Here is a 25,122-nt window from a genome sequence, read left to right on the forward strand (position 1 = left end):
CATGGCAACCTAGGATTACACTGTGCTCTACAATTTGCAAAGGCCCTTTGAAGACCATTCTCAACAGGCTCCATGAGGTAAGAAGTAGGAATCCAACCTCAGTGAGGATCCTAAGGCTTTGAGGGGTGAAATGATTTGCCCAAAATCACCTGACTCAGAAGTGGCAGAGTCAGGACTGGAACCCTGGCCCAACTCTAAACCATAGGCTCTTTCCATGATATAAAGGGCTAGACTGATGGTAGTTAGTTATTAAAATCAGTAAAAGTCTTTTATTAAAGACATGCTAATACTGTAGCTGAAATCGTTTCGTTTCCTTGCTAAGTTACCCGCTGCTGTGGTCAGGTATGTCATCTTGCTGTGTTTGCCATCTCCCACAAGTGAAAGGAACGCTTTTCTTTTTAAAGATTCATCGTCTGAGTTTTCCGGCCCAGGGGAGGCTCTCTTGCCTTCTCCTCATTCAGTAGTCCTGCACAGGAATGGTGATCTTGCGGATAAATTCGTCATACTTCACTTTGCCATGAGGTTCAATATCTGCTTCCCTGAAAAGATCATCCACTGCAATAAATCACATTAATTTTTCAGTTTGCTTTAGTGTTACGTTATAGGACATCCAGTTGGGGGTTGGGACTCCCTGGAGGTCTTCCCTGAGCGTCTGATTGACTATTCCCGTAGATGAGGAAATAAACCAGTGGAGGGAACAGGACAACCCACCCCCTACCCCTTGGAGACCATGTATCCAATTTTGAGTTCATCAGGCTTTCTGCAGGGGCCAGGGTAGGGGTGTACTGGTAAGGATTCAGTCACTGAAACCATCTTGTGCTTTTTTTTTCCCCTTCAGAAAATGTCTGGCCCCTGGGCCAGTATTTCCAGAAAGCTTTGGCATGAATCTTACCTTCTACAGCCCACCGTCTCAGCCCCCTGCAGAACAGACACCCTCTGTAGCTCCATCCCAGGCCCCCCAGCGCAGTCTTTGGCCTGCCCCTGACCTGCCAGTCTGCCTTCCAACTTGACACCCACCCCACCCCAAGGGGGCTCGGTGACGAGTGGTACCTGCCACCATCACCTCTTTTAAAAAGTGTGCGTTTCGGGGGTGGGGTACTGTAAGAGAAAATATATTCAACTGTGTCTAAGCTCAAAGCCTACAAAAAAACTGCCACTGTTCTCTAATGTTGCTCAAAAAAAGAAAAAACCAAAACCCCAACCTTTACTGGTTCTGGATCCCTGGGACAAAATACTAGCTTCTCCCAGCAGTTGACAAAAAGAGCCATTTCAGCTTACACTTTTCCACGGTGGCTTCTCAGGACCATCCTCACCCTCTTACAAAACTATCACTGCTCTGTGTTAACTTCCCCAGCCCCAGGCATCCCCAACATAATCCTGGGTAGTTGTTAGAAAATATCCTGTGACTTCCTGCTTAACCATCCTCCTCCAAAAATGTAATTACTGTGCTCTGTGCTTAAGCTGATAGCACTTCTGAGTATTTTCAGAATGTTGAGACTGTAATTTATCTTATTGCATAGAGATGCTTCTACCCACCAACCACTTGGTTAAAACCGTCCCAATGGACAGGTCTAACACCAACCACTGCAGCCTCCAACTGTCCAGAAGAGGGGCAGCTGGAGTCTGATGATGCCTTCTGGGTAGAACGGCGGTTCCCTGTGAACCCACAAAGAACCAGGTCGCAAAGGAGGCCTCCCTCCCAGCCATCTCAGCAGCTCCAAGGATGCTTCTGTAGTAAAACTGAAGCTTTTTCTTTCAATCACTGAGGGTAAGGGAGTCTTACTTCTAGTATCATCTTTCCTTCTCCCACAGCCAGAGGAAGGGACATCAGTCTCTGTCTGGGTGACATTGTCAGTTTCTTTGAAATGTTTCTTTACTGGTTAAACAAATGAGAGATATGTTTGAGTTTGGGGGCCATGGTATTGCTTTAGAGATCATTAACCGTAAGAATAAGGCCCCTGCTGGCCCTCTGCTAACAAACACTCCACTTGGTACATAAAAGCCCATGCAGTGTCCTCAGAACCGGGGAGGGAAGGAGAGCCCGTGTTTCCCTGTTCGCATTAAAACAGACACAATGAAAGACGAGATCGTGATAGCTCCCGGCCTGAAAAAGCGGGGGAAGCTCCATCTGCCTTCTGTAGAGCTATTTTTACATGCTTTGCGCTGTGCCTTTGTGACTGCAGATAAAATCTCAGCAGACTGCTTTATAGAATGTTAGCTCTTGGAGGGACCTGAGGGATTGTCTGTTGTAACCTCATTTCCCAACGAGGAAACTGAGGAGGGTGAGAGAGGTTAAGAAACTCACCTGAGGTCCCCCAGAATGAGGGGGAGCTAGGATTCAAGTCTGTTTGTTGTGATTTAACCAAAGGCTAAAGGCCCATCACTACTGAAGCCTTTTTCCTCCTGCCTCAATCATAGGCAGTGGCCCAGCGGCCTAACTAGAAATCCCAGCCTCTGGGGTTGGTGGGTGTGGACTCTGGTAGCGACCTGGCATGGCTGCCATGGCTGGACCGAGGGGCCCACCAGGCAGACTGGGAGAACACCTGCAAAGGGCCCAACATTGGAGTCACCCTTACCATGGACATCAGGCTTTCCTAGAAGACCCAAGCCTCTCATCCTCTCTGAGGTAGGAAGGCAGGGAAGGTAGGAGTCAAAGACCACCACGGACACCCCTTCTGGAAAAGCTCTTAGAGCTGGCTGAGTCGTGGGGAAAGGGAGCAAAGTAACATCTCAATTTAGAAACTTGGCAGCAGTAGCAGCTTCAGAAGACAGCTGTGGTGAGAGGAAAGAGCCTGAGAGGGGCTGGGGGGCAGGGGTCCAAGTGTCTAATAGACCTGCATGTAGCTCCCAGCTCTGTTACTCACAAGCCACTCACTGCACCTGTTTAATCAGTATGAGGGGGACACTAGTGCTCCCAGAGCTGTCATAATCACTAAATGAAGGCCCACAGTGAAAGTTTAGAACACAGTGTGATGCCCAAGTAGATCATAACTGGGTTTCCCCAAGCCGTCCCTTCGCCCTGGCTAATTTCTCCTGCCACCCACAGCGTCCCTAGTTCTTTTCTGGGATCCAATCCAGAGTTCACTAAGCTCAACATCTAGTTACAACCTTCTGGGGCATCCACCAAATGCAATGCCTGCATAACCCAGGTGGCATGGATTGGGCTTTTGTGTCCTTCCCCCAACCCCTTAATCACCTCGTGCTGTTGGGAAAGAGGGACCCAGGCCATTACCTTCTTTATGGGTGAGCTTCTCTCCCAGTTTCATGAGTTTTGACCGCAGTTCAGACGCCATGATGTAGCCTTTCTTCTCCTTGTCCGCCATCAACATGGCCAAAAGAATTTCCTTCTCTGGGTCCTCTTGTTTTATTTGCATGTGCATAATGGTCAGGAAAGTAGAGAAATCCAGCTCTCCATTTCTGTCTAGGAAACCCCCAAACACAGCGGAGTGAGCAAGGAGGAAAAGGCTTCTCTTGAGGAAGGCAGCTGGGTTCCTGCCTTCATGGTCAGCTGAAGGGCCACCTAACTCAGGAAGCACCATGATGGAGGCAGTGGTCATGGGGAAGAGGATGCAGCCTGTCCTGCTGAGTTCCCACCATGGATATGCCTCATTTAATCCTCCCAACAACCCCTTAGTGACTGGTTATCGCATTTTGCCCACTAAGGAGACAGAAGCTCAGAGCGAAGAGTCACCTCAGAGCAGTGGCAGGACTAGGATGAAGCACTGCCTCCTCTATCCCCTTCTGGATGCTTCTCTCCTGCCCTGAACTGGAGGGAAGTGCACCAACATGTCTATCCCCCCTTTTGGCAGCCACTGTAACACATTTACAAAGATAGATGACCCCCACCTGGGGCCTCAAGCCTCTGTCCCACCAGGCTGTTCACCTCACTGCAGCCTCACTACTTCCCTCACTGCAGCTTCCACCCCAGTCCCTCCAGCCCACACCCTTCCTCCAGGCATGCCTGGGGACCTCAGCCCAGGCCCTGGCTGGGCTACAACTGCAGGAAGTCAGAACTGCCTCTGACCACAGCTTCCTGTTTGCAGGAGACAGAAACCAAAGGAAACCACCACCCGTTCGGAGATGGAAGCAGCAGATCTCAGTTGCTAAGCGCCCCATCACTGGGCTTGAGGCCTTCAGAGGCCCACCCCCAGGCCCAGGCTGGCCTCAGGACGGGCTCCCAGTGCTACTTCAGGCACCCTCGGATGGGACCTCAGGTTAACGCTAGCAGATGGTGGGAACCCATCTGAGAGATGAAGAAACTGAGGTCCAGATGGGCTCTTGAGCAAGTGTTCTTTCCAGGCCGCCCTTCTCTCCTTCCTGAGTGTCCAGCCACCAATGCAAACAGCCATCCTGGCCTCTGACATCCCTCCCTCTTTTTCTTTAAAAAATAAAAACCCAGCAACAACCAAAAAAAACTTGTTTTTGGTTATGAAAAGTCCCATATGTTTCCATTGTCAAAAACAGAGGAAACGAGGAGAATGAAAATCCCATAATCGCATCACCAGAGAACCATTTGGAGATCAGAATTGGGTTCCAAGCCTGATTCCACCATTGGCGTAAGCACTTGGGGAAGTTACCTAATGGGCTCTGAATCTTGATCTTTGTCTGTAAAACCCGGATTAGGATAGTGCCCTCCTTCATTGGGTTGTTGAGCTAAGCACATGACAAATAGTTAAGGGACATTGTTCTATCAAAACAACTTTGGGATCACTTAGCACTGTCTGGGCTGCAGGTGTGTGATAACCTTGTGGGAATGCCTAGATCCCTTGGTCCTCTGGGATGGGGGTGTCACCGGTTGCTGTGAGGATTCAAGGAAGCCCGAGTGATACACAGCACCCAGCCAGTAGCTCCAGCTGCAACCTACCCCTCAAACTTCTGAGCTGTTTACACCCCATCATCTGCACCTGCTTGCCGGGCCCTCCCCAGGACCACAGCTGTGGGGCTCAGGGCCCACCCTCAGCCCAGACTCCTCCTTCCCTGGCAACTGACCCGGCCCAGCCAACTCACCTATCCCGTGAGTCTGCAGGTGCCGCTGCACCTCCCCCGGCGTCGGGCTGGCCCCCAGGCACCTCATCACCATCAGGAGGTCAGTGGCTTTCATCTTCCCCCGCTGCTGCTTGTCGTACAGGGAGAAGCATTCCTTGTACTCTGCCAAAGCCCAGAAAGGAGAATCAGGAGCCGCCTTTCACCCTCCACCCCGCCTCTCTGTCCTCTCCCCCCTCTTTCTGCCCCTCCCCTCCCTTTTGCCTGCTCCCCTCTCCTCTTTCCCTCCTAGAGTGGCCAGACAGCAAAGAAAAAGACAGGGCTGCCAGGGTAAACCGAACTTCCGATATTCTAAAAAATGTATTCATTGTTTAAGTCGATCCCAAGTTTTGCATGGGACATACTTATAAAGATATTTGTTGTTTATCTGAAATTTACATTTAACTAGGTGTCCTGTTTCATCTGCCAACCCTCTCCCCTCCCTCTCCTGACTTCCCTTCTGCCTCCTCCCTCTCACCCTCCCTGCTCCCTTCCTCAGTCGACTAAAACCAGAGGAAAGCTCTCTCACCCTCCAGGGCCAGCCCAGGGAGACCAGGAGCTCACAGCAGGGCACCAGACTCCCAGGGGACCTTGGCAAAGACAGCTTATGTGGGAAACAGGGCCAATAATGCCTCGGGGCTACGGGTCCTCCTTTCTGGGAAGGACCAGAAATCCCCTCTGGGCAGGCCTGGCAGAGAGGCTCTCATATGTGATGACAATAATCACAACCGTGGGCACTTCTGAGCCTACTGCTCCAGCCGCTGGCCTCCAGGCTGCTGAACTCTCAAGCTGCTCTCTGACACAGGCCCTGGCCCCCTTCAAGACTTCAAGAGGCGCTGCCAGGAAGTCGTCCCAGGCTCTGCTGCTGCTCTCCCGAAACCCTCTCTACCCTGCTGGGGGCCAAGTAGCCTCCAGATCCACAGCCCCCCCAGGCCCAGCAGAACCGACCCCCACCTGCATCTCCCCCGACCCCCAAGCCCTGGAGGCACAGTGAGGCCAGCCGTGAGCTTGGGAAGATCAGGGGCCCCTCATAGAGGTTCTGACCACGGGCTGTGGGTAGGGCTCTCATCAGAATTGGTCAAAACTCCCCTCTCGTCCAGTCCCTGAGGCCCACAGGGTAGAGCTCCTGGCTTGAGCCCCGCTTGGGAACGTGCAGGGCCCTGTGCTGTCCTCAGCACCCTGCTCTCTCCTGCTTCCCACACCCAGCTGGTTCCTCAGAGGCCTAGACCAGTGGCTCCTGAGCTGATAACAAAACCAGCAACCGCAGCTCCCGCTACTAGCACTTGCCCCCCAGGCCCTTGTGTAATCCTCACTGTGACCCTGTGGGGGTGGTACCTTCGTTGTTCCCATGGTGCAGGTGGGGCGGAAGGCTGGAGCAGCAGAAGACTCACAGTGGGCAGCCTGCTCTGCCCCGGAGACCACACTGGATCTCCACTCCCGGGCAGAAGCCACCAGAGGGCAGCAGAGCAGGAGAGAGAGCAAAAGGAAGCCCAGGCCTAGGGCCCTTTCATGGTCCCTCCTTAAGGCCTCTCCTGGCAGGAGGATTTCAGGGAGGTTGCTAACCAAAGGCAGGCCAGGCAGTGGGGTTTAGAGACAATTAGCTGCTTTTGTGCCTGTGGAGAGGTTGAATGGGAACTTTCCACCCTTTCAGAACTTTGCAGAGCCTGAGCTTCGGAGGGGCAGACCACCAACAGGACCTGGTGGCAGGGGCTGGAGTGGCCCAGGGGAAGCAGGGCCAGAGCCTGGCCTAACCCCGCCTTTGGTTCCTGCAAAACCTAATTTCCTCCAAGAAGGCCCAGTGCCAGTGGGGATGGGGGAAGAGAGAGGGCCACCATGTGTGCAGGGCTTAAACTCAGCTCTCCCCTTCCCCCTCCTGGGGACCGCTCTTGGCCACCCACCTTGTCTTCTGTCTGGTTTGTCTTCTGTCTCTCTGCACGAGGGGTGGGCCCGCTGCCTTCCTGAGACCTCATCCTATGACAGTTGACCATCTTCCGACAGTGGCCAGGTGGGGACATCACATTCTTGGGGCCTGGAATCCACCAGGCTCTACAGGGGGGAACATTGCCCCCTGCCCCCATGCCCTGCACCACGGGGGCCCGTGGTCCCTGATATCAGCAGGGCTAGGGTCAAATGGGGGCCCACCTCCTCAGTTACATATGTGTTCTGTCTTCCTACCTTTAGATACCTGGGAGTCTGGCTCTGAACTTGGAGTTCTGCGCTGGAACAACAGGGCTCTTCTCCTCCCCCCTGCCCCGCCCCCACCCCACCCCCCCCAGACCCGCCCCCACCCCACCCCCCCCAGACCTCCATACCTCCTTCCTCTCCCTGCCTGGCTCTCCTTCTGATAGGCCAGCCGGCCATCCAACATCCTGTTTATGTTACTACTTTCCTGTTGTCGTCCCCCGCCCGCCCGCCATCCCTGCAAGGTGAACCCTGTGAGCACAGGAATTTGGGGCTATTATGTGCACTGCTATATTTTTAATGCCTAGATTTGGGCTGGCACAAAGAAAGGACTCATACTGTTGAATGAAAGAACAAATTGGGTTAAATAAATTGAATTAAAAATCCCCTTTAGGTTTTCCCTTTGAAAATACAAATACCCCAAGGCAAAAAATAATCCTCCCCAGGGCCTAGGATAACACCAGTTGTATGCTCGGAATGTAACAACCGGCTCTGATGATATATGTACATAGTTTAAGTTTTATAGACTTGAGGATGTGCAGCACACAATTTACAAATCATAAAATATACTCGATTATAAATTCCATCTAGCCAATTGACTATCACGGTGAGTTTTGACAGCTCTTGTAGCCATTGCCAACCTACAGTTTTGATTTAACCATTAAGTGAGGTAGGCTGCATGCCAATGAATGCTACTCTTTTCCCAATGACTATACTATCATTACATCTGATAAGTGATCTATTAAACTACTTCTCGGCCTTTGTGCAAATTATATTCATTAAACTGAAATCTTTGAAATCTTCAGCACTATTGACTGCAAGAGATTTTTTTTATATATATATAAATTTATTTTAGGCTGCATTGGGTCTTTGTTGCTGCGCGCGGGCTTTCTCTAGTTGCAGCGAGTGGGGGCTACTGTTTGTTGTGGTGCACAAGCCTCTCATTAAGGTGGCTTCTCCAGTGGAGCAAGGGCTCTAGGTACGCGGGCTTCAGTAGTTGTGGCTCACAGGCTCTAGAGCACAGGCTCAGTAGTTGTGGTGCATGGGCTTAGTTGCTCCGCGGCATGTGGGATCTTCCCGCACCAGGGTCCGAACCCATGTCCCCTGCATTGGCAGGCAGATTCTTAACCACTGCGCCACCAGGGAAGCCCCAAGAGATATCTTTTTAAAATGTTTATACAGATGGAGGGATTGGAGCATTCTTTCATCTTCCATTATTTAATAATGGCTGATTTCAACAACCAGCTCACAAATTTCTTAAAACTGTACCATCTGGCTCACACTAGCAAGAGCAAGCTGGCCCCAGCGTACGTCTGGGTGACACCCAGGCCCAGTGTCAGGCACATGGCTGACATATGCTGTGTCTCTCACAGCAGCCTAGTGAGGCAGTGTCATTAGCCCCACTTCACAGATGAGACAACTGAGGCTCAGAGGTGACTGGACCCCAGGTCCACTGCCTCCAAGGTCCCTGGTCTTCCCACTCCAGTCTTTCATTCATTAACGTTTGTGGTCACTTTCTTTGTGTCAGACATTAACATACGAAGGGGAACTTACCTTATTCCCTTCTGGGAGGTTCAGAGGCCCCAGAGGGAGGGTGAGCCTCAGAGCCAGGTGTTGGTTGGGGGAGGCTGAGGCTGACAGCTGGACTCCAGCCCTGAGACTCCTCAAGTCTTGCCTCAAGACCTGGGCAAGAGGGGCCCCCGCCCTGGGCCTTGTGTTTTAAGAGTCCCTGCTCTGTTCCCCCTCGTGGGGTAAGGATATCAAGGGGTCTGTAGGGAGGTGCCTACAACCCACCCACCCACTCTCCCTTATAGACCAAGCTCCTGGTACACAGAACTCTGGAATCCCTGCCTAGGTAACTCTCAGTTCATCTCCCTACTTGAGCTCGGATGGGCCTCCCCAGCCAGGTCTGGGCCCCTGAGTTCTGTGTAACCCAACCCTGTTGGCTTGGCCTTGTGGAAACAGAACCATGCACTGCGGGAAACTGAAGCCTGCTTGGGGACCAGCAGGTCAGGGGACTCCAGGAACAAAGTGCTCCAAACACCAAGACTAGGCTTGCTGTCAGGACAGAAGGGACCTCAGAGACCACCTAAGCTGACCTTCCCCCCTTTACAGATGGGGAGACTGAGGCCCAGAGCGTAGAAGCATCCTGCCTGAGTGTGCAAACCTGGGCTCTTTTCTCTTTCTCAGCCAGTTACAAAGCCCCCTCCTTTGGTTGGGTCCTCAGCCACAGCCGTGTCTCTCTGTCCATTCCCTTTCCCTCTCCTTTCCCAAATCCAGCTATCAAGTTCTGGGGGAAAACCCAGTGAGCTCCCTCTCCTATCACTCCCTCTTGTAAATCACACCGACAGGTGTGACACCAATATCTCTTACCTCCGAGCTTTGCCCCCCACCTGCACCTCCAACCCAGCCCTTCCCTGCAGTGGCCGGCCCCTTGCCTGTGGGTGGGCCCAGCTCTCCCACCAACCTCCTTCCCTCCCACTAACAAAAAATGAGCAGAGCAAATTGCCTAACGAGACCCACATTTTGCTGTGAGTTGCTAATGAAAGAACAAACCAAACCTACCATTAATTTGGTCCTGGGAAAGAAACTTGGCCTGCAGCAGAGAGAGGAGAACAGTCAGGGAGGGACTCCACAAAAGCCCCCTGGCCACCCCAGCCCAGGACAGCTCGACAGGGCCACACAGACCCTCACTCACCATCGCGGGGCCTCCGGTTGCCACCCGTGCGCTCGCTGCTCCCAGAACCGCCTTCCTGTTCTCCTTCCTCCCGGCTTCAAGTCGAAAGTCCGCCAAGCTGGGTGGAGGCCCGGGTTATAAATCCACGGCTGCCATGGAGACCAGGCCCAACGCCAGGGGTCAGATTCCAGCTTCCCGTGCACTGCTGATGCCCGGCCTGCCTGGGCTAGTGGCAGGTTGGATTCTGAGAGACCGGGGCTGCACGAGGGCTTCCCCAGCACTCAGTCTTGCATCAGGAGGCTGAAGCTCTGTAGCCAGAGGACAAACGCTGCTGTTTCTCCCTGGGAGCCCTCTGTGGACACTAAGAAGGGGTGACACACAGAAAGGGGGTCCCTGGCCCTGCCTCCGGGGGTCTTTCCTCTCTCTCTCCGGGGACTAAGCTGGGGGCTGACAGGCTCCTCCTAGGTGTCGGGCACTTTGCACACCGCCTTACTTAAGGCTCATCACACACCACCTTGCAGGTGGAAGGAAACCCCACTGTGACGGCACAGCCGCCTCCACTGCCAGAGCCTTGGGATGCCTTATGCAGAAGGGACACAGCCACTGTTGCTCTAAGGCCCCTCTGCTGAGTGACTTTGGCGTGTCACTTCACTGCTCTGTGCCTCAGTGTCCTGGTCGGGCCTCGTCACACGGCTGTCGATGGTCAAATGGCTGGTGCACCGTCAGTTCTCGGCATGTGTGTCAGTTCTCGCCCCTCCTTCTGGTGTGGGGGGGTGTGGTTTGGGGTGGGGATGCAGTAGATGCCTGCGTTGCGGTCTCCGGCCACACCACAGGCTGCCCAGGGGCTCAGAGGGAGGCCGCTTAAGTGACTTTCCCGGCCGGGAAGTCTCCCCCCTTTTCTTCCTTTCCCTCCTCTCCCCACCGCAGCCCCCACCCCTTCCAGCAGAAGCTGCTGACTCTCCCCACTTCTCAGTGGTTTGTGCTGCCCCCTACCCCTCCCCACACCCACCGAGGAAGTGAGGGGGCTGGTTCCCTGGAGATACAGTGCTGGGCACAGCTGGGTTCTCCCCGTTCTTCTCCCAGACACCTGTTATATCCCTTGTCCACGGCTGACGGCTGTCCTGCCTGTGGGCTCCGACTCCAAGGTCCAGCCACTTTGTCAGGACCGACACATACGGCTGCACATGTTGTGCACTGCACGAGAGCTCCCGGACCAGGGACAAGTGGGTCCTAGAAAGGGGCTGCACGTGCGCAGAGGGATGCGTTGGTAATTGGCACATGGACAGCTGGGGCCCTCCTTTGTCCCTTGACCACCTCCATGTGGAAGGTTCTCTTTTCCTCCACTTCGTGTCTCCCGAGTCACCTATTCACACCCGTTTCTAGACCCAGAGAATTTCAGCTGGAGGATTCACACTCTTCCCGGTTGGGCTGAGTAGAGGAGACACTGGAGGGAGGCAGGAGAGGAGGGGAACTTCTCACTGACAGCCTCACGGGAGAAGAGGAGACGGGACGTCAGGTGGGGGCTTGGAAGGGTGGGGAGCACAGAGCAGAGGCCTGTGGGGAAGGCCGGCAGGGCCTGGCCAAGTGCTTACTCGGAATCACCCTGTGTCTGGAAAGGGTCCCTTGGAGGAGACATGACTGTTGGGCCTTGTAGTAGCCCAGCCTCGAGACCGAAAAGCCCAGAGGCAGCGACAGAGATGACAATTTGTTGGACAGGGGATCTTACGTGTCTAAAACAACATCCTGCAGCGACTCCCCACTCTGGATGGAAGGTGGCAGGCAGGACACGGCAGCAGTGTTCACTACTCCAGGGGAGGAGGAGGCTACCAGTTACAGGGGGAATTGGCTTCAGGTGGGCTCCTCAGTTACCAGGCAAACCAGCAGCTGGGGCAGGGGCAAGCACATAGGTAGGTAGTGGTTACTGATTAGGGCCTATGATTAAGAGGATTGGATGGTCATGGGAGTGAAGCAGGGCCTGGTGGAGCTGGGGATGTACAGAGAGCAAGAGAACAGCCATCATTGAATGGCCTGACCATACACTCCACCCCTACACACCCTATATGACCCTTACCATCTTGGTCTGACCCCCTTCCGCCATATCCCTGGGGTCAGGTGTGCAGAGGGCACTGCAACCAAATACCACAAAGGCAACAGAGCCAACAGCTGCTAAGGAGTATCAAGAGGCCAAGAGGTGGGCAGACTTTGCAGCCAGGCGCTTATCGGGTCAACTTTTCATGGAAGTCCAGAGGAGGATGACGATAGCATCTCGCTGTAGACCCAGCCGTCAGACTTACCAATGGCGAGGCCACCACTGCTGTCCAGTTCCCAAACACATTCCCTCTGCTCAGGCTAGGCACGAAATATAGAGATGCTTTACAGGCACAAGACGGGGGAAGATCATGACCCTGAAGCCAAATACAAGCAGTGACAGCATTCTGAGATCACACCACCCCTACCTGTGGTCTGCATCTCCGCCGGCACTCCCACGCCGTCTGTCCACCCTCAGTCCCCACAGCCAGTGCCAAATACTGGAGAGGGCGCATAACAGACCATGGCGTTCATATAATGGTGCTTTCTCCAACAGGGGCCTGGACTAATCACCTTAGTGGTGTCAGGCAGGGCCAAGTGGAGGACAGGTGAAGCCTGTAGGTCCCTTTCTGATCCTATTCCCCATGAAGCAGCAAACCCAGAACGCCGGGGTCCTACCTGCCAGTCCCAGGCCATTTTGTACTGGGTTCCCCTAGGAATAGGTCCGGTGGCCAGGGTGAAAACAAGTTATTGTCCTGATCAGTACTGGTCCTTCGGTGGTCAACAGTTGAACTTGGATGGTGTTGCCTAGTTGCTTCTGGGTTAACGTGCTGCAGGCACTGGGTGGACTGCTCCTGGGATGTTCAGTTATAGCTCGGAGGGGCGGAGTTAGCGTCCTGGTCCACGTGTCAAGAGAGCGGGTTTCCAGTTTCACCAGCTGGTTAAGTGGTCCATTCATCCCGCGGCTTAGCCTGGCAGCAGGGGCGTCGTAGCGCAGGGGGAGATGCCAGTGTCTGTCATTTTATCAGCCCATGCCTGAATTGCGTGGCCCATAAAGTGGGTTCCTTGGTCACTATCGGGGTCCTTTCCCCATAGGGTCGCCCCGCCACCATCCACTCCTGGGCTATCCACTGCCTCCATCCAGATGCTGTCCCTTGCAGGCCGGCTGGCCACTGCTGCCCACCTGCACTGATTACCCCGGGCCAACCCATCGGTGTACGAAACCTCCCAGGGGATGGAGCCTGTGCCTTCTTCCACTAAAGGTGGTATCTCAGGAGGATCAGCTGTCTCCGTCAGGCCGGTGGGGTCCTCCGTGGTGTAGGTAACCAGGCCTCAGCGTGTAACTCTGCACTCGGTGGGCCAGTAGGTCAAGGGCTACGTTGCCTTCAACAGACACGCCACTTAGTTATGGTTCGGACTTGTGCGTGCCCGGACTTGGGCTTCTGGAAGGTATCCTTTAGCCACTCAGCTGTGGGATCCTGAGTACGTACAGTCACTGGGGCGCCTCCTGGGATGTCTTTCACCTGTCGTGAAGCATCGTCGATTGCCCAGAGCTGTTGTTCCAGCCCGCGGCATCGTTATTCCGCCCCCTTCCACGGGTGGGACCAGAAGCCCAAGGGCACTCTTGTGATTACGCTGTTACCACAGGCCCCAACCAAACCGTTTCAGGTAACTGGCCACGTCCAACTCACAAGCCTGTCCCTGAGTTCATATCCCTAAAGCCCTGGATCTGTTTAACAGCCACCTTGGCTTGGGTGAAGGCATCTTCCTCCCCCGGGGTCCTCTCCCACTGAGCTCCCTTCTTTACAGGCTTGAGCAAGGGTCAAAAAGGTTGGGCCAGATGCGGGACGAGAGGCCTCCAACAGCCCAACAGCCCTAGCCAGGTCTGTAATTGTTTCGGGGTGATGGGCCACAGGTGTGCTTGCATTTTGCCAGTAACTGCTGACAGTGCCACTTTGGGCTTACCTGACCAGATAACACCCAAGTATTTGACAGGTCATCCAGGTCTCTGCCTTCTGTCTGCATTCTCCAGCCATCCCTCTGCTGTCAAATGAGCTCCAAGCGTGGGGGCTGCTCCTTTGAAACGGGAAACAGACCCTGAGGTTAACAGAATATCACCATTATGATGGGAGAGAGAGGCATCCCTCCTGACGGTCTGCTGCCTCCGCTCTGGGGGAGAAAAGAGCTCTTCATCTGCGCCTGGGGGACAGGGAGCTCGATGACCTCGTCCCAATCTTGTTCCTCTTCATCAGTGCTCTCTGTAGGGTCCCACGCCTTGGGGTTCCCATCTGGATGGGCCCCAACCCTCTGGACTCCCTGTCGGGGAAGCTACCTTCCCTTCAGCCACGCGGCGTGGTGGGCTAAGTGTCTGCTTCCCATCTTGTTCCCTCAATCTGCCCATTAAAGTTCCGGCAGTTTTGGTTTGGGGCAGCCTGGCACCCCACCTGTAGGCCCCTGACCTGAGCCTTGGGCACTTGCTCAGTGTCCGTGGCCTTTCTCAGCCTCCAGAGCAGCAGCCAGCCCACAGCCACGGCCACCCCTTCCACCGTCTGGCTTCTTTCTCCCCACAGTAACGGCAGCGACATCTCTGCAGCACCCTCAGGGTGCTCTGTGGATGCGCCAGTCTCTTGGTGGCCCTCATTCATCAAGGACAGACACCACAGGGCCCCGCACACGAGTGGATGGCCATCCCCCGGATTCCTCACAACGTTCCACTCCCCGTCCTTCTTCCCCGACATCTCGGTGCGCCCGGGAGTTTCCCCGGCTTCTCGGCTGGCTCGCCAATTGTTGGGCTGCACTCCCACAGGCCTGCAAGCCTTGGAGTGGCCCAGCCTTGAGACCAAAGGAACAGCCCAGAGACAGTGACAGAGACATCAGTGATTTGCTGGATAGGGGATCTTACACGTTTGAAGCAACATCCTGGAGCAACACCCCACCGTGTGCGGCAGACGGGACTCGGCAGCCATCTTTGCTGCTCTGCGGGGGAAGGAGGTTACCAGTGTAGGGGGAATTGACTTCAGCTGGGCTCCTCAGTGACCAGGGACTAATGAAGCCCTACAATTAAGAGGATTGGATAGTCATGGAAGCGAAGCAGGGCCTGGTCGAGCTGGGGATGTACAGAGAGCAAGAGAACAGACATCTTGAACGGCCTGACCATACACGTGACATTTCCTTGAGTTTAGGTGAGTGTGCGCTAGAGTTTGGGGCTGTGTCCCCGAAGGCACACCAACGGAGACACCCTGGCCAACTCCTTTTTTAGGTGTTTCTAGGTGTCTCTAAGGGGTGTTTCTCATGACTGAAAACACCTGCACGGGGTGGTGGCTACCTGAGTTCACTGTACAAAAATTCTCAAGGTGTCTGCTTTACCTTGTCGTGTGTAGGCTACACTTCAACTCAGGCCGCAAAACAGAAACCCCCTCCAATGCCACTTGGGGGCTGAGATTTTGTTCACCTGAAGGGCCCCATCACCAGAATTTCTGATTCAGCAGGTGAAAGGGGGGAAGAATCTGCATTTTCTCCTGCCATCTAGATGCTGCCAGCCAGGACCATACTTTGAAAACCACTGGCCTAGAGTTTTCTAGGTGGAGGGAAGCCAGGGTGCAATTAAGAAGTATTTCTAGGGCAACATTTTCAGTAAATTGCCCAAAGAGATCTTGGTCAAGAGGGACATGACTCTCCAAGGCTCCAATAACTTGCTGTGATTTCTTTTCCATTCTAAACACTTGTTTTCATACCTAATTTTTTATTCACTGTTTTTTTTTTAACTGTTTTCTTATCAAGCACCCCCAAAATTGTATAAGCTTCAGACCCCACATAACCAGGCCTATGCCTGCTCAGACGATATCCATTAAGTCCTTCTATGGAGAACAGGCCTGGAGCAGGCTTTGCAGTTAACAGTGGCCTTGAGGTAGGGAAGGGGTCAAACGAGGTTGCTGGGCAGGTGGGGGCCCTTGTGTGCTGAAAGGCCGCAGCTGGCTTATGGATTAAGGATGTACAGACTTGTGACCTGCTGAGTCAGGGGGCACAAGCCACCCACGCAGGGGCAGCAGGCAGCTCCCTCGGCATCCAGCTCCCACTCTGGGGAAATGAAACCCATGGGGTCCTTTTGACTGAAGGCAGTTTCAATAGATCCACACGAAGGAAGTAGAGCCACAAGATTTATTGTTTCAGATCCCAGACGCCAGGGGGCGCAATGAGCCAGGGGAAGGACCATCCTCCGTCCCAGATCCTGAGGGAGAAGAGAGCAGGGTACCAAGTACCTATCTAAAGCGGGAGGGGTCGAGGTCACCAGCTTTTTATGGGTTTAAACGCTGAGTGGTTATTTTAAAAGGTGCCTGGGAAAGGCAAAGTGGGAATCCTAAACTCCAGTCTTTATGTCCACACTCTGGGCGTGAGGAGGGTTACCGTGCTGTAACATGCCTCAGCAGCAAGCCTGAGAAACAAAGCCGCTTTCCTCAAAGGCGTTTCTCTCATCACAACATGGCCGACAATGAGGCGTCTCCTGTTCAGCGTGGCCCTCCCCTGTGTTTTCTAGTAACAGTAGCCCAAAGCCCCCGGTGGCTGTGTGGTGAGGCTGAGACCCTCAGAGATCAAGAGCTGAGGCCCCAAGGGATTAAACAACTTGCCCAAGGCTAAGTGCCAACCTCCCACAAACCAGGCCCGCCACCTTCCCCCAAAGGGCACCCTCTCTGCTTCAGCCCCTGGAACGGGCTGGCAGCACAGCTGGGAGGCTCAGTGGGACATCTCTGAGGGGCAGGTCTGGAGATGCCCTATGCTGGTCCCCACCCCTGTGAACGCCCCCCAGACTCCTCTGAAGAGAGCTGGGACCTAGAGGAGGCCCTTCTTGCTCCTGAGGTGACCCCCAACCGCAGGATCCTACTAAGTGGCACGGAGGGCCAGCGGACAGTGGCAACACCTGCTCTCAGCCACACGGGGCTGAGTGGGCCCTTGGGGTCAGCCCAGGGCTCCTGCCTGGGCCCCAGACCAGCCACTCCCTCCCCTGCTCCAGGAACCGCCCTCCTCCTGCCTCCCAAATTCACTCCCAAAGTAAGAAGCAGCAGCAGCCAGCCAGGCTGGGCTCCACACCGCCTTTAGTCACACTTCTCACCCCTGATGCTGCCAGCAGACGGGGACTGACGGGGGCTGGGGGACCACTGCATGCAGGGTGAAAGGAGGCTCTGAGGCACAGGGCTCCCTGAGAGCACAGCAGAGGAGGCGGGGCCGGGGGAGGCGAGGCAGGCCCCCAAGACCCCTGCGCACACGCAGGCCGGCACTGCTGGGAAATGAGGCCGAGGGCCCGCAGCCGAGGGAGGAGACCGGGCCCCAGTGCCTCGGGGGAGGCGGGGGGGGGCGTCCCATGGGGAACGAGGGCCCCTTTCCTGGGAACAGGCCTGCTGGTGGCAGGCAGAGACTGAGGCTGAGACAAGGCTGACTGAAGAGCCTCACGACGTCCCCACCCCTAGTGAGCGGCTCAGGGAACAGTACAAGTGCGTGAGAACTCTGCCTTCGGCGGCCACTCAGAAACCTGCAGTCAGCCTCACACGAAGGGGTGCCACGATCCTGGAGTGGGGGGGGAGAGAGAGCTTCTGGCAGAGGGAGACCAGAGACCAGGCCGGTGGATGGCGGGGAGGGCTGGCCTCTGGCTGCCCACGGTCAGGTGGCTCGACACCCCGTGCAGCCTGAGGTTGGGCGAGGATCTGGGGTGCACATACCCCTCCGGACTCAGTGTCGGCTGCTGACGTGGAGGGTGTAGAAGGCCCAGGGCTCAGGGACGTAGATGACGCCCGGGTACTTCTTCCTGAGTACTGGGTCATTCCATAGCCAGGCGACCCAGAGCGCCACGAGCAGGAGGGTGAGGGCAAAGGAGGAGAAGAGGAAGAGGCCGTTGCTGTCCAGGAAGAGGCGCTTGCGCTTCTGGTGCAGGACAAGGGCCAGCATGGCGAAGAAGGTGAAGATGAAGAGGATGAAGATCTGGCCCTCGGTGACCAGGTACCTAAGGAGGCCCGTGCGTGAGCGGAGGTGGGTGCCGTGACAGCCCATCCTGCCCGGCGTCCCTCCCTCTACCCAAGTACCAGGCTGCCCACCCAGTGGGTCAGATTAGCACGTCAAGTGAGGGGCTGAGGCAACCACTTCACTCTGAGCCGTGGCCCATACGCAGCATATTGACTTGGCTTGTAGAGTTACTGTTTTTTAAAACATAGAGTTTGTTGCCAGTATGTAAATAGCAGATTACCTGCCAATGTGGAGTTCTGGTTTCCCTGCTCACCTTAGGCTTGTATTCCCACGTAACAATAACGGATGAGGAGAAAGCAGCTGCTGCCTTTAGACAGAGCATTGTTCTGCAGCTTTGCCACAGTCCCCACCACTCCCTACTGCCTCACTTGATGCCTGCTTCATGCATTTCTGTTACCAGCTTGGTTCCTAAAGGCATCTGAGTTTGGGAATGCAGTTTCAGCTGACGGGAGTTGTCATTACTGTCTCGTTGAAGGCTGGGACAGTCTCATCTCCCAGGGTTCTCTCCATCTCTTAAGGCAGTACCTAGCATGTGGCCAGGAACTCAGTAACACTGGCTAGAGGGCTTCTGAGAGGTTATCTCGTCCACTCCCCTGCCTACAGATGTTGACCCATCCCACTCAAGGAACTACATAGCTCTGCAACTTGGTGGCTGTGTCACCTTGGGGACTTTCCATGACATCTTGGAGCCTCTGTTTTCTTGCTAATAAAGGGGGCATAAATGGCCCTATCTCTCAAGAACTACATACTTGGAAAAGCATATTGTTCAATAAATGGCCTCCTGTAGCTATCACTCTGGTAGTGCTATGGGTAAGAACGGGCCGAAGCTCCTTCCCACGTCTCACCTCTTTCCCTCCACCCATTCCTGTTAATCCTGCCCTCAGCGGGCATGCGGATTTGCCCTGGTGGACCCCCACTGCTGGCCACGGGCAGCCCCTGGAGGTGGGCCGGAGCTGGCCCCAGGAGCGGAGGCCCTTTTCATTTGGCTGGAGGCTTCCCACCAGAGAAGGGCTAGTTGTTTCCAGGACACCCACAATCCCCAGGGGAGCCTTTCTCCAGAGCGGAAGTGACAGAGGAGGGGTAGGAGTCTGGCTGAGGCCTGGAGCCCCTGGAATGGGAAGAGAGAGCTGGAGGGAAAAGGAAACCAGGCAGGGAGCCCCTGAGGCCATGGAATTCCCCACATATCTGTCCTTGTCATCTCCATGATGCTCCATAGTTTACAAAGCCCCTTTCTCTCCCCCTGGATTCTCACCATGTCCTAAAAGGGAGACAGGTGGGTATTATTCCCATTTCACAGAGGAGTAAATTGAGGTCCCAAGGCCTTTACAGGGCCTGGTGTCGGAGATGGATTCTATTGGCCCCGAGGTTGCACTCTGAATTTGAAGAGGTCACACTCAGGCCTGGCTTCCTGGTCACAGAGCGGCCACCATAAGGCAGTCACAATCCCCACTGAAAGAGGAGGAAGAAGGGACCTCAACAGGGAGAGTCTCACCTGGGGTCACACAGCAGCCCTGTGGTCAAGAGCACATTTTCACTCCCTGGCTCACTAAGGGCTCCCAGCCTCCCCGCACCCCAGGTCCAGCGTCCACTCACCAGTAGTACAGGCCGCTGGGCACCACCAGGGGCAGGGCTGGCCCTGGCATTGAGCTCTCAGCTTTGGTGGGAGTGAAGCAGCCACTGAAGTACATGAAGAGGATGAGGAAGAAGGGGATGTACCTGCAGCAGGGAAACCAGTGCTGAGCCGCCCGCTGCCCCGTCCAGCTGCCTCTACCCAGGGCCTCTTCCCCGCTCGTCCTTGTACTGGTTCCCTGCACCATCCTATGCACTCACTTCATGGTTCACAAAAATGCCTGGTTCGGGTGGCACTCTTCCCTGGCAGCCTTTCCCGAGCAGGGGGTCCAGGAGGGAAGCAGGAAGATGAGGTCTGCTCCCTGAGCACATGCCGGTCAGAGCCCCGCAGGCTGGGGGGTGCGGGGAGGGGCAGCTCCCTCCCACGCGGCGCTGGCCACCCCACTCACTCCGTGTGTGTGTGTGTGTGTGTGTGTGTGTGTGTGTGTGTGTGTGTATCTGCCTCGTGTACGCACCCAAATACCAGCAGTCCCAGCTCCTCACTGCCCTGGAAAGGGGTGTACCCAGCAGGGTCGAGGAGGGAGAGGCCCGAGGTCCCAGCTTAAAATAAGGTGGGGGGGACAGCACCTGCCAGAGGACTCCAAGGAGCTCTGTGAAGCCCCTTCACCCACACTCAGCTCACAGCCTCACCCCCTTTCCACACACACACCATTTCACCCCAAAGGTACCGCCCTCTCTCCTCTCCACACACAGGCTGCTCTCCCCACGCACCTGTGCCATCACACCCCCCTTCTCTTCCCGCGCACCACCTTGTCTCCTTCTCCACCTTCCCTCCTGCCCCTCATGTGCCCAGTCCTCTCCTGCTCCTTCGTTTCTCCAGCCTCTCTTCCTCTCTCCTCCTCCCGTCCCCAGCCTCCCACCGGAAGGGTCTTCTGGCACAGGCCAGGGAGAACTGGCAAGAGGCCTGCCTGTCCAGGAAGCCCCTGACCTTCCAGGTCCCTAAACAGAACCTAGAAACACAGCGTAGGGCAAGTGCGACAAGAGTAAGCCCACCTCGCTCGGGAGTGGAGCCACCCAGGCCCAGGGCTGGCTCCGTCACTAGCTGTCAACCCAGGGCCAAACCCCCTCCCACCGGCCCCAGCTTATCCTGTGTAAGGTGTGGGCCTGGAACAGATGACTGCCCCCAGCTTGGGCCCTGCATCTGCTGTGGCTGAGCCCGCATTCGTGAGGTTTCCTCCACTGTGGGTGAAGGGGTGGGAGGGAGGCGCTCCCCTGGGAGTTAGGAGGAGCGGGGGCACAGACAGCACCCTGCCCCCGCCCCACCCCCGCCCCAGTCCAGCCGGACCTGCTCATCTTCCTCCCTGCCTCCATGCCCAAGACCGCAGCCCGACCCGGCGGGGTCCCCATCCCCATCCCCATCCCCAGGGTGGGGGAGAATGTTTATCAGCGCTGCAGCCTCGGCCCAGGGAGGACAGCCACTCGCTGCCCTCTAGTGGCCGCCGCGGGCACCGCGCGCTGGCGGGAGCGGAAGGCGGCGCGGCGGGAGCCAGAGCTGAGTGACAGCGCTCCCGCCGGGAAGAGCACGCCATTCCAGCCGCTGCGCTCGACACCTGGAGACCCCAGGCCCATGTTCAGTGTCACCAAGGCCGGCGGCAGAGCTGGCTGGGGCCACGGGCCCCATTACTCACCACATGGAGTGGCCCAGGTACTCGTCGTAGTAGTAGAGCAGCTCAAAGGAGTCGATCTGGGGGCGGCAGAGGCGAGTCAGGGGCAGAATGGGAGGGGCTTCAGGGGGGGCGCGGGACCCACGCAACCCGGCGGCCCCCCTCCCTCCAATGGCCAGGTCTCCCCCAGCTGCCCTCAGTCCCTCCCTACCCGGAGGAGGGGGCCCTGGTGGGAGCCTACGTGCCACTTCCTAGCAACACAGGAGCATCCTAGCTTGGCGGGGGCGGGGGGGGGGGGGGGCTGCCCTCATCTAGGGCATCGTGATAGGTCGGGCAGCCTCTTTGGGCTCCAGGACGGATCGCACTGCCGGGGTGGAGGCTCACCAGCGTCTCCGGCTTGAGATTCTTGATGATGGGGTTCTCGCGGACTGACAGGTGGTTCTGGTAGCCGCTGAAGATCAGGCGGTGGTTTACAGAGTCACCCACCAGGTGGATGCTGGCGCCCATGATGAAGGTGATGATGCTGACATAGATCATGGAGCGCGGCAGGGTGCGTGGGGACCGCTCGATGAGCTGAGGTCAGAGGGAGGCCCGACAGCATGACCCCCGCCTCCACCACGATAGGAGCCGCCCTCTGCTTCCCTCCCTCACACCCAGAGTGGGATGGATGCCACCAGCTGGAACGTCACTCTCAAATTGGTGGGTCCCTTTAGTGGGGCCAGTCCAGCCTCCAGAGTCTCACAAGATCCCTGTGAACCCAGCAGGGGCCAGGGATCAGCACCCTCTTGTGCTGGAGAGGAAACACACTCAGCAGGGCCAGCTCTGCCCAAGGTCACACACACCCACGGGCTGTGCTGGAGGTGACACAGGCATCCAGGCTCCAGGTCCTGCCCTCCCACCACCCCCAGTTCTGCTCCTGGGTCACTGGGCTGGCCTGTTGAGGAGACCCTCCTGTTTCTGAGCAACTGAGCAATCCAAGCAAACAAAAATGGAAACGACAGGGATGCGGCAGGTGCTTCTGAAACTAAATTCTTTTACTAAAGACCCTCTGAATTCTGAGATTACACCTTCCCTATTTTTTGGAGATCTGAAATGTCTCTCTAAAAACAAAATGATGGGGACAGTAAACAGCAAGAGTTTTAAGAGCCCTTATGTGGCACAATGCAAAGCCAGCATTGCCGAGAGCTACCTTGGAGATAGCCATCACCCAGATATCTATCTCCCGCAGCCATCTAGGAGATAGCTCTGTGTTCCCAGTGGTATCTCAAAGTCAGGGATCTCCAGGCCAGAGGAGAGAGTTCACCCTCCTTTGCTGCCCTTCCTGCCACCTGGCCCTCACCTGCCTTCCCAACTGGTCCCTGACCTCGCCCTGGGCGATCCAGCCACTCCTTCCACCTCAGCCTCCCCAGATGTCTTATGGCTCCTCTAGCACGGCCTTGTCTTCAGGTGCTCCTGCCTGAAGGCCTCTCCCAGTTCAACCCCAAGCACACCAGGCGGAGGCCCAAATCAAACGCCCCTCCTTGGGGAGGCCTTCTCCATCCCTCCTGGCCAGAGGCAGTCCTGCCTCTCCTGGGGCTTGACATGTCCCTCTATCACAGCCTTCGTCTCCCAGAGTTAGGCAGGGGACTGTCTGATTCAGGGCACTCCCGGGGCTTGGCACCAGCTCCCTGCCGGGTGGAGGAAGACATGAGGGTGGGAAGGGAGGGCAGGGAGCCTTGGACTGTACCTTGAGCAGGAGAAAGGGCGTGATGATGTTGTAGGCCATGTGGAAGTAGTCCCCCACGCTGGGCTTGTTAAGCGGAAACCACTCGAGAGGAAACACCAGCTGGGGAGCAAGGGGAGGAATGATTTTTACTAGGCACAGCCCCATGAGATCCTCAGAACCTCTTCTGCACACACTTCATTCTTTCTGTGATCTCTTGGGATCCTCTCAGCAGCACTGAAGTCAAGGTGTTTTCAGACAGACAAACTGAGTCCCAGAGAAGGTAAGCACACGGTAGACACAAATCCAGGGCCTGCCCCTGTGTCCCTCTCCCTGTGGGTACGAAATAAAGGTCCCTGGGTACCGGCCTGAGAGTTGGAGGCTCCTTTGGGACTCAGTTGTGCACCAACGTTCTGGGTGACCCTGGGCAAGTTCTTCCCCTCTTCAGGTCTCAGTTCCCCCATCTGTAACACGAAATGTGGCCCAGGTGATCTACATGGACCCTTAAGGATCTGGCACTCCAGGTCCTAGGATGATGACAAGATCTCCTGGCCACCCAGGTATGGAAAACCACTCTGTCCACTGAGCAGGTGGACCACTTCCAAATCAGGTCGAAACTATACCTTATGAAACAAAGGAGGAAATAAGTGAGTTCTACAAAGATTCAATTCTTCCTTTTCTACCTTCCCTGAGAAAGGCAGGCAGGCCAGGGCTGTTCCTCTGTCTAGAATGCCCTTGTTCCTCCTCCTGCTCTAGGCTGTGAATCCCAGCCTTGTCGGTGTCAGTGGGAAAACCCCTATTCGAGGTCAAAACACTTCACAACCTCCGCCCTGCCACACCGTACGCCCACTATCTGTTGATTGAGAACACGTGTAATGACCATAAATTTCTATCAAAAATTCACCCTGCAGAGATAAAACTCTCAGGATATAAGAATCTCAATCTCTTTCTCTTTCTTACTTGCTGGGTGCATGTATCTCTGTATCTTTACCTATAGCAAGATATATACGTTGGCTGAGACACTCTTTGAGTGTCTCAGAACTAGGCGGCTACCTGAATACACTACAGTCCATCTTTTCTACAGGTTAAGCAGCCATTAACAGGAATGACATCTCATGTGTACTGACAGGGAGATAGCCATGACATATTCCAAAGTAAAACAAGCAAGTTGTAAAATAAAGTATAAAGTAAAATCTCATTTTGGTTAGAGAAAAAAAAAAAAGGAGGTATACATATGTTTGCATGAGTAGAGAAAGGAGTGGAAGGATGAGCCTCAAACTGTCAGGGGTGGAACTGGAAACGGAAAGTCTCACACTTCTTTATACCCCTGGGTATGAACTGACTTGTTATAACTATGACATATTACTTTTAGAACTTGTAAAAGGTTTTATTTTGTAGTTATTACAAATTTGGGACTATCATGGGTACATTTGAAAAGCTCCAGTGTATACACGAGTTTTTCAAATGTATATTCCTGATAAGCCCACTTAGGGTTATAGTGGCCACAGCAACTCTGAGCAGGATGGGGGAAGTGATTTGCCCTGCAGGAGACCCCTATTAGACCTGATGAGGCTGAGTCCTAATGAATGAGAAGAGCCATGAGCCTGCCCCTGGCCTCATCTCCCCTCTCCCTGTAACACCAGTTTGATGGGCAGCTCCTTTGTCCCCCAGTATGTGGAACCTTCATGCTGCACGGGGGCTCAGAGCAGCTAGTCCAACCAGTCTTCTTACAGATGAGAGAACCAAAGCCCAGATGACACTGACTTTCCCAAAGTCACTTATGAACCTGACTGGGTGCCCTGACTCCTGGCTCAGTCCCTTTACTTTCACCTACGTTTAAAAAACATGTAAACCTTATGGCAAGCCTGCAGAAAGCCACCATACCTCCTCCCCGACACCACTGCCAGGAAGCTTTTCTTCATCCCCTTCAAGTCTTTGATCCCATGTCTACAAGACTGTTAGGGCCGTTACTAATTGGCAGGCAGTCAATATGCATGACACTTAGGCATGTTTTTTCTCCTTAAACATTCCAGGTTGCTCTAGAGTATTCGTAATTCCTGTCTAATGCCCAGGTAGCATCCTCTGGACTGCGTACAGCAAAGCTGATTTACCCAGTCCCTACTGCCGGACACTCAAGTCCCTTCCAAGTTTTGGCTATTATAACAACACTGCAATGAACACCTTCGGTACAGAGGCTGTCTTCTTGCTGATTACATCTTCAGGGCAGATGCTCGGCAGGGGTCGTACTGAGTCGGGAGGGATGAACA

At 55.1% G+C, this 25,122-nt stretch overlaps 1 protein-coding gene across 6 annotated transcripts in view; it reads right to left on the minus strand.

The window, feature by feature from the left end:
* Positions 1–242: 242 nt before the first annotated feature.
* LOC137231346 (ceroid-lipofuscinosis neuronal protein 6 homolog) overlaps positions 243–25,122 on the minus strand; it is a 65,311-nt gene continuing 40,431 nt past the window's right edge. For 2 of the 6 annotated variants that reach the window (XM_067751818.1, XM_067751819.1), the window contains exons 3-7: positions 22,880–22,978; positions 21,538–21,726; positions 21,178–21,233; positions 19,514–19,636; positions 16,053–17,900 (exon numbers count right to left, since the gene is read on the minus strand). In XM_067751818.1, coding sequence (XP_067607919.1) covers positions 17,630–17,900; positions 19,514–19,636; positions 21,178–21,233; positions 21,538–21,726; positions 22,880–22,978 — 738 coding nt within the window. In that variant the 3' untranslated portion in view covers positions 16,053–17,629. Of the gene's footprint in view, positions 556–1,783; positions 1,877–3,232; positions 3,422–5,007; positions 5,149–9,768; positions 9,800–9,901; positions 9,999–16,052; positions 17,901–19,513; positions 19,637–21,177; positions 21,234–21,537; positions 21,727–22,879; positions 22,979–23,223; positions 23,320–25,122 lie in introns of those variants that run through there. The other 4 variants (XM_067751814.1, XM_067751815.1, XM_067751817.1 and 1 more) reach the window with 4 other exon arrangements.

The sequence above is a fragment of the Pseudorca crassidens genome, chromosome 1, assembly GCF_039906515.1.
Source record: "Pseudorca crassidens isolate mPseCra1 chromosome 1, mPseCra1.hap1, whole genome shotgun sequence".
NCBI classification, from domain to species: domain Eukaryota; kingdom Metazoa; phylum Chordata; class Mammalia; order Artiodactyla; family Delphinidae; genus Pseudorca; species Pseudorca crassidens.